The following is an 8,016-nucleotide window of genomic DNA, read 5'->3' as shown; positions in this document are numbered from 1 at the left end:
AATAGCAGACCGCAAGCTACAAGAGGGTAGAGAGAGAGACCTACTTATAGTAGTAAGGCCTGTGCTCTCTGCAAGTGAAAGTAAAGGCAAGTAAAGGAAGGTTCTACTAAGGTTGATAGAATCTACTAGTAGGTTGTGACACATACTAGTAGGTTACCATCTTACCTTAGCAGAAGTCCTGACAGAACCTCTTCCAAAGGTGCATGAAGGAATTGCACGGAGTCGGAATGTGAATTGATTGGTCATGTCAGAAGTGAACGAAGTCTCGCAGAATACAGTCTTTGCGATTATCCCAACAGGAGATAGAGGCGGTGAAGCCACGAACAGTGGCGAGATTGCCTTAAATGGTTGCTTCGAGGGGTGAACGATTTTGACGTATATGGATTGAACAGTCGCTCGTTGGAGGTTAGACCTCCGTTCAAATGCTCATGTCTAATTTTGTAGACCCCCGGCGTGAGTTGGACATCTGTAGGAGGTGGCAGCCTGCATCAACATGCGTAACCGCACGCTTTATCATACGCTGCACGGTGTGGGAATGACGCAAAAGCCGACAATTTCAATGGTCCGTCTCTGCTGCAGCGGTATCACCCATGTTATCCCAGCCAACGGCAAAGAAGTCTTTTGCAGCTGTTCAAATTTTCAGTCAGCTTTGTTGCAGCCGAGCCCTGCATCAGTGTGGAAGGCTGTACATAAGCTTTGATTGGTCAGTGTTGATCAAGGCTTGTTCTTGTACGTTTTTTCCTGTTATGAATCCTGGGGAATACACATAGACATCAGCCTAAGAAAGCGCTCATTAGCGTGTAGCTAGGCAGCGACTAGGCCATGTTGCGGGCTGCTACCGGTATAACGTGCGGTGATCATACCGATCGCGGAGTTCGTTGACCATGCATCCATCCCAAGCGATCAGGTTGTCAAAGGGATCGTGCTACCCATTGGACCATCATCGTCCACCAAGCCCAAGATAAACGTGAGAGGTTCGGAACGCGGCTAGGACAGAGTTTTAGGTGTTGTGCGAAATACCAGCCTCGGCCAATCAGCGTACCACAGGGACAAGCGCGCCTACGCATTCACCGACATCTTTACCCACGCCTGCACAACGCTGTCGCACGGACTTTAGCGTAGACAAGTAGAAGTAACTTTAAAAGTAGAATATCAATTCATGCGTAAAACTGCTCTGTCTCTACTACAGAAAGGTGCAAAGGGAGTGTAGAGACAACTAATTCAGAGTACCTTCGCCCGTCGGTCCTGGCCTGTTCACAGGAGCAGCTTCTCCACCCGGGAATCCGGGGTCGGTTCCGGTCCAATACTTCTAGAAGCGTTGGTGGCTTGGCCGCACACAGTATTCCCCCAATCAAAGGAGTCGCCCTTGATCTGATATGGCAGGACATCAGCCTAATTGCGATAATATCCACCCCATCCTTTGCCATCTTCTGCTGAGCGGCCCGCACATACGGACTCGCATGGGAATATGCACTTGCATGGATACCTGGACTGGCATATAAGGACTCACACGTTTTCCCTGTGCTACATTCCTTCCCTAGTATCCACTCCACTTTTGCCTTGCATCTGTCGTCGGCCGCTGGAACAGTCGGTCAACACTACCCGCAATGAGTCCCCATTTCGAACGTCCCAACCAGACCAATTTGGTCGAGGCACAGGAAGCTGCGCCTGAGCTTCCATCAGTGTCATGGACCAAGTCACCCAATATGCGAAAGCTCTACTTTTACTGCATCATTCTTTGCGTCTGCTCGGCCACCACCGGTTATGATGGGTAAGTTCTGGGGCCTATAACAAGAGAAGCTCCAGTGCTGACTGTGCGAAGATCTCTCATGAACACTTCTCAGCTCCTCGACTCCTGGAAGGTGACGATGGGTCACCCTACGGAGGATACGTTGGGTCGTCTCAGCGCCATGTACTCGATCGGTTCCATCGTCTCTCTCCCCATCGTACCTTGGCTCAGCGATAAATTTGGGCGCAAAACCCCCATCACTGTTGGTTGCATCGTCATGGTCATTGCTGCCGCCGTTCAGACCGCCTCTATGAGCCGCCCACAGTATGAGGGCGCCCGTTTCTTCATGGGGTTTGGCAACTCCATGGCTCAACTTTCCTGCCCTATGCTTATTACCGAAATCGCGCATCCTCAGCATAGAGCCAGGATCACCACCATCTACAATTGCTTGTGGAATCTTGGTGCCCTGATCTGTGGTTGGTTGGCTTTTGGCACACAGCACATCAACAGCACCTGGTCCTGGAGAATCCCGACACTCATTCAAGGTATCTTCTCCGTCATCCAGCTCGTATTCATCTTCTGGATTCCTGAGTAAGTGTTTCTCATATCATCAAATGTTTTGCGATTGACTAACTTTGACTTCTAGGTCCCCACGTTGGCTGCTGTCCAAGGACAGAAACGACGAGGCGCTCCACATGCTCTCCCACTACCACGCTGACGGTAATGATAGCGACGCCACTGTCATGTTTGAGTATGCTGAAATGAAGGAGACTATCCGTATAGAGTTCTTGCACCAGAAGACCTCCTCATACATGGATTTCATCAAGACTAAGGGTAACCGCAAGCGGCTACTGATTATCATCTCACTCGGACTCTTTTCTCAGTGGTCTGGCAATGCTCTCGTCAGCTACTATGCTGGTATTATCTATGAAGGTGCCGGTATCACTAGCCAGACTGACAAGCTGGGTTTGGACGCAGGAAACAAGGTCCTCTCTCTGTTCGTCTCCATCTCATGCGCCTTGTTGGTCGACCGTGTTGGCAGACGCCCGCTTTTCCTCGCTGCGTAAGTTTGCACATTCGCTCTATTCAGGAAATGGACTCACTTCTAATAGCACCGCCGGTATGCTTGTTTTCTTGATTTGCGCCACTATCACTGGTCAGCAATATGCCCTGAAGGATAAAATTGCCGTTGGCTACATCAATATTGTCTTTGTCTGGCTGCACGGTGTCTCTTACTCTCTGGCATGGTCTGGTCTCCTGGTTGCCTACACTGTCGAGATTCTGCCCTACAAGCTCCGCGCCAAGGGTGTGTTCATTATGAATCTCTCTGTTCAAGTCGCTCTTACCATCAACAACTACGTTAACCCCATCCCCATCTCCGAGGGTGGCGGCTGGTACAAGCAAAATTGGAAACTGTTTGCCTGCTATGCCGGCTGGGTTCTTCTCGAGTTGGTCTGGGTTTACTACTTCTATGTCGAGACTCGGTAAGTCGCTTTTTGTCCTCGCCAGTTTGAGTTGAAGCTGACTTTCCCTCTAGTGGCCCAACTCTCGAGGAAATTGCCCGCATCTTTGACGGCAAAAACGCAGAGGTTGCTGACATTGACATCGATGGCAAAGGCTTGAGCAACCGCTCTGACAGCACCAAAGAGGCTCACGTGCACGTGGAGAAGACATAAAAAAGTCCGCCACTATCCGTCAGCTACGTCACTGGACGCCTTTGTACTTTATGGCGATATGCTTTTGTAGTAGGGATGCGTATATGATAGCGAGAATGCAGGTTGTATGTTGTCGTATGGAGAGGGTGCCATGTACTGTTTAGGGCAGAAAGATTTAGCAGCGTAGCGATTAAGCAAAGCGGGTTTCTATCTCTAACTTTCGCTCTGTATTGTTTATCTCCGAGAACTTCGTACCATCAGAGGACTTATTAGTCTCTTGTTTTTGTCATTATTTGCATAATGCTTTTAATCCTGTAAATTCTCATTATAGTTTTTCAATCCTGAGATTGGTGAATCTAGCCAGATCTCTTTTGTTTAAAGTGGGCGCGTAAGAGTATAGCCGCAGGTGCCGGGAACGGTGATCGTAGCAACGTCAGTGTTGGACACAAAAAGACACTCAGCTTAAATCTTCTATGAGCCGCCAACGTGGTACTGTCGCCTAACGAGACTTAATCCTCCAATTGGCCCTATGCACCAGACGTATAGGCGTTAAAGAAAGGCCTCTTACACCATGTACTAGACTTAATAGCAGATGATTAATTCTCAAAGACCAACACGAAGTTCAAACCACAAGCCGATGGGCTCGGCTATAATGTAACACCACATTATGTATGTTAGACAGCATTGTTCAGGAAACACCTGTTCAATCTTAATCTTCTTCTATTTGCAGGCTATCTACAATTTTTGATATGTGTAATAACCATCTGTAGCGTAGTTAGCTTTCACTAGTTACTATTGGCTCTACTTCGCATAGCAGAGTAATCCAAACTTTTAGAAGCTACTAAGGAATCAAACCATAACCCTAATTGGTGGTCTTAGTATTCACTGCGGTACAAAATCTGGTTAAAAAAAACACCGCTTTACTATCGGGTAGATATCACCGCATTTAGCCCCTCGTTTACACCGCACAGGGGGTGTAAATTATTCCTGGACGGCAGGTATTTAGCACTGGGACAGAAACTTTATATTATATTAGTATCTTATTACTGTTGATCTATCTGTACGCAGAGATGCAAGATGTAAGGGATAAAATAAGATAAGATGGGAGAGGTGAGATAAAAGAGACGAGATAGGAGAGATGAGATCGGAAATGGGAGATGGGAGATGGGCCTAAGTAGTGAATTTACCCGGCGGATATTTCGGAAGAGAATAGAGCGAGGTCCCCTGTCACTTACCCCGCTACTCAAGGAACAGAATGAACTAGGTAGCTACGCGAAGGGCATTGTAGGATTCGCGATCTGTTAAAATCCAGGCCTATTTACCAATATTTCCAGTAGCTCACTGCTATCTACCTACCGCGCCTGTCTGTGAATGCAGCCACGTTTCTAAACGCTGCTACCTAGCTATGGAGTTTTCACTCTTCCAATACAGGGCTTTGTCTGGGACAGGTTGTATCCGCCTCGCCAGCATCCTTCCTGATGAGCGGGGAGCGGATGTTAAACTTGAGCTCGAGCATGCCGATTTGGACTCGGATCTCACATACGAGTGCTTGTCGTACGCTTGGGGCCCGGTTGATCATGACCTGTCCATCACACTGAATGGCTCTTCATTCTTGGTCAGCTCTACTCTGCACATCGCGCTCGAGCACCTTCGTTACGCGCAGCAAAAGCGCAAGATCTGGATCGATGCTATTTGCATCAATCAGGCAGACGTTGAAGAGCGAAGTAAGCAGGTCGCAATCATGAAGCGAATTTACCAAAAGGCGACGCGCGTTGTTGTGTGGCTCGGGCCAGCAACAGAGTCGAGCGATCAGGCTATGAAGTTCTTGAAAATGATGGCTACAGCCAAGAAAGAATCGGGTCGAAGAATCCTGAAAAGAGGCCATGGCAGGGTGGCTAGCGACACCAGCTCCGATGAAGAAGAAGAACATCGCGTGCCATTCACTGAAAGAATTTCTTCGACATCAAACGACATCGATGAAGTAGCGGATTTACAAAATGAGAATGCGAGTACGTACTCACTTGATAAAACAGTTCCTCATGACCGGAGTCAGGAAAAGGAAAAAGGCCCGACCATCGCGATGAGGCTGATTGACTACTCCGTTGGACTTTTGGAACGACTTCTAGACCAGACTTTCTTCCGCCAGTACCATAACGCACTCGCCACCGCGGAAGCTACAAAGAACAACTTTGTCGTTACAGGCTTTCCCGTACTTGATGACATCTCCCGCGACTCTCGGATGCGATATTTCGAGAATGAATGGGAGTCACACTGGCAGGCCTTGGATGACTTACTCGCTCGCCCTTGGTGGGGCCGGACATGGATTGTGCAGGAAGTATGGAGTGCATCAAAAGTATTGATGCAATGCGGCGACCACACAATCAAATGGAAGAGGTTTCGGACAGCTATGGATTACTCCGAGGCATGGGATAATATGGGAGATGCGGTCAAAGGGACGAACAGAGGGCAGCATTGGGAAGCGCTGCGACGACGGTACACACTGGCGATTAATCTTGCCAAGGCAAGAGTCAACGGTAGTACGCTGTCGACACTGCTCGTGACTACCTGGGATCGCGAGTCTACAGATCCAAGGGATAAGGTATTTGCCATGCTGGCTTTGGTCGGCGAGGCTGAGAATGTCTCACTGATACCTGACTATAGCAAGTCAATGGAGCAGGTGTACCGAGAAGTTGCACGAGAGATCATATTCAAGCAGGGTCAGATGGATATCTTGCTTGCTGCGAGCGGTGTCGATAGTGCTGATGGCATACCATCCTGGGTGCCTGACTGGCGATGCGAGACCGCCGCGAACAAACCAAGCTTGCTTGTCAATCGACATCTCATGATGAAGCTCTATTACACAGGATCTATGGACAAGGTGGTGCTTAATGGACATGGGTACCGAGCAGCCGGAGACTCTGAGGTCTTCGCTTCCTTCAGTAATGAATTGAGCGTGCTGACAGTATTGAGTAAGAGATTAGATAGAGTCGCAGAGGTTTGCGACGCGAATATTGCTGAACTGCAAGATCACGACTTCACAGAACGGGCTTTTGACTTCATCCTACAATCCGAATTCGTGTCTGAGAAGACAAAGCGCAAGGAGTCCTATGCGAGGAATCACTCCGATGGATCAAAAGTCGCCTCTATTCTACTCACGACGCTTACTGGTGGCGGCAAAATCAAGGACGATAGATGGGCACCCACCATCAGGAATATTATGCGGCAACGCCGATTATTCGTATCGCAAGATGGGCGCCTGGGGATCGGACCAAAAGCTGCTCAACCAGGCGACGTGATCTTCATTATCTCGGGTTGCAACTTCCCCATTGTGTTGCGGCCTAGAGAAGACAAATTCGCTGTGGTTGGCGAAGCCTATAGTGAGTGTCTAGACAAGTGTACGATCGCTGTAACTTGGCTAACGTATCGCAGTTCACGGACACATGAGTGGTGAGAGCCTAGCTTGTCCGTGGTACAGACTTTGGCCCAGCGATTGGGAAGAAATCTCACTCCTCTAGAACGAGACTGTTCAACAGTAGTACCCCGACTTAGAGCAAAGGGGGAACGATTTAGATTTGCAACAGAATCATTACTAGATCTACCACATACTATCTGTAGTGTGGCGCGAGTCTGTACATTCCTGCGTATAGACATAGTATACTATATAGCTTCAACGCCTTTACTATGAAACTAACAGCCTACCTGTTTAATACCAGAGCTGTGTACTAATGTTAACAACGCGGATTTACAGCTTGAACCAACCAGGACATCAGTCCTCGTATTCAATGGAGCTATAGGCGGTTATGCATCCGTTACCTAGAAATTGCAAGACATTTTTGGCTACCATGGAAACTGCGAAAGAGAACTTTGGTTCTCAGAAGCGAGCTGTCTTAAAAATAGCACACCATGTTACCGAGATCACTACCAGAACGGCAGCAAGTTCTAACAAAACACACGAAAGGCTTAACTATGCATCATCTCACCCCTCAATACCGCTGCATTGGAAAGGGCTTCTGCGGCAGCGTCTGGACTCTCGAGAACAGCGAGGATGACGAACACACCGCGATAAAGCGCGAAGACAGCGAGCCCGACCGCTCCCTCACAAAGGACTACAACATGCACGTACAGGATCTGCAAAGCAGGCCTCAACACCCGCCCACACAGCCTCTCTCAATTCTGCGCTGCCACACGCTGCTCCAACAAAGCGATCCCTGGTGGCAAGCACAAGTCCACCGATTCCGCGCGGGCTACTAGGCCGGCGACGACGGCATCGTGAAGACGGAGTGGCGACGTCGCGCTTCCAGCGCTTCAGCCTGCGCAAAGTCTCGCTTCACGTGCATCAGATGGAGAAGCTCTGTCTGGATGCCACCACCTATGCAGAAGCTGTACTCGCGCCGCCGCGGAGCGGTCAACAGCCGCCTTCGTCCGGTTTCCAGTCGGGGCGCTTGAGGGTTCACTTTATGTGGGTTCTTGACTTTGGTTGTTGTCGGCCGCCTGCAATGGATGAGGCTGGCGTTGAGCAGACGTGTGAGGCGTTTCATAGCAATGATCCTTGTTACCCCCAGGCCGGGAGTGTCTTGGCTGCTGTTGAGAAGACATGGGGGGCTTTCAAGCAGAGGCTTAAGTGATTAGTTC

At 49.2% G+C, this 8,016-nt stretch overlaps 2 protein-coding genes across 2 annotated transcripts, besides 2 other annotated features; both read left to right on the top strand.

Annotated features, from left to right (window-relative positions):
• Window positions 1–194: part of a dispersed repeat that runs on past the window's edge.
• A 1,413-nt stretch (window positions 195–1,607) lies between these two features.
• Window positions 1,608–3,405, top strand: EKO05_0005581 (uncharacterized protein; the record flags this gene model as incomplete). The annotated part of the gene is made up of 5 exons (XM_038940102.1): window positions 1,608–1,771; window positions 1,823–2,320; window positions 2,376–2,792; window positions 2,842–3,213; window positions 3,267–3,405. The coding sequence occupies 5 exons, from the start codon at window positions 1,608–1,610 to the stop codon at window positions 3,403–3,405; spliced, it is 1,590 nt and encodes a 529-aa protein (XP_038798597.1).
• A 1,046-nt stretch (window positions 3,406–4,451) lies between these two features.
• Window positions 4,452–4,553: a tandem repeat.
• Window positions 4,554–4,789: 236 nt separating this feature from the next.
• Window positions 4,790–6,899, top strand: EKO05_0005580 (uncharacterized protein; the record flags this gene model as incomplete). The annotated part of the gene is made up of 2 exons (XM_038940012.1): window positions 4,790–6,761; window positions 6,814–6,899. 2 exons carry the CDS (start codon window positions 4,790–4,792, stop codon window positions 6,897–6,899), a joined length of 2,058 nt encoding a protein of 685 aa, XP_038798596.1.
• Window positions 6,900–8,016: the final 1,117 nt, after the last annotated feature.

Source organism: Ascochyta rabiei, chromosome 8 (assembly GCF_004011695.2).
Source record: "Ascochyta rabiei chromosome 8, complete sequence".
Lineage (NCBI taxonomy): Eukaryota > Fungi > Ascomycota > Dothideomycetes > Pleosporales > Didymellaceae > Ascochyta > Ascochyta rabiei.
Note: the sequence above shows the minus strand (reverse complement) of the source record. Positions and strands in the feature narration are given on the sequence as shown.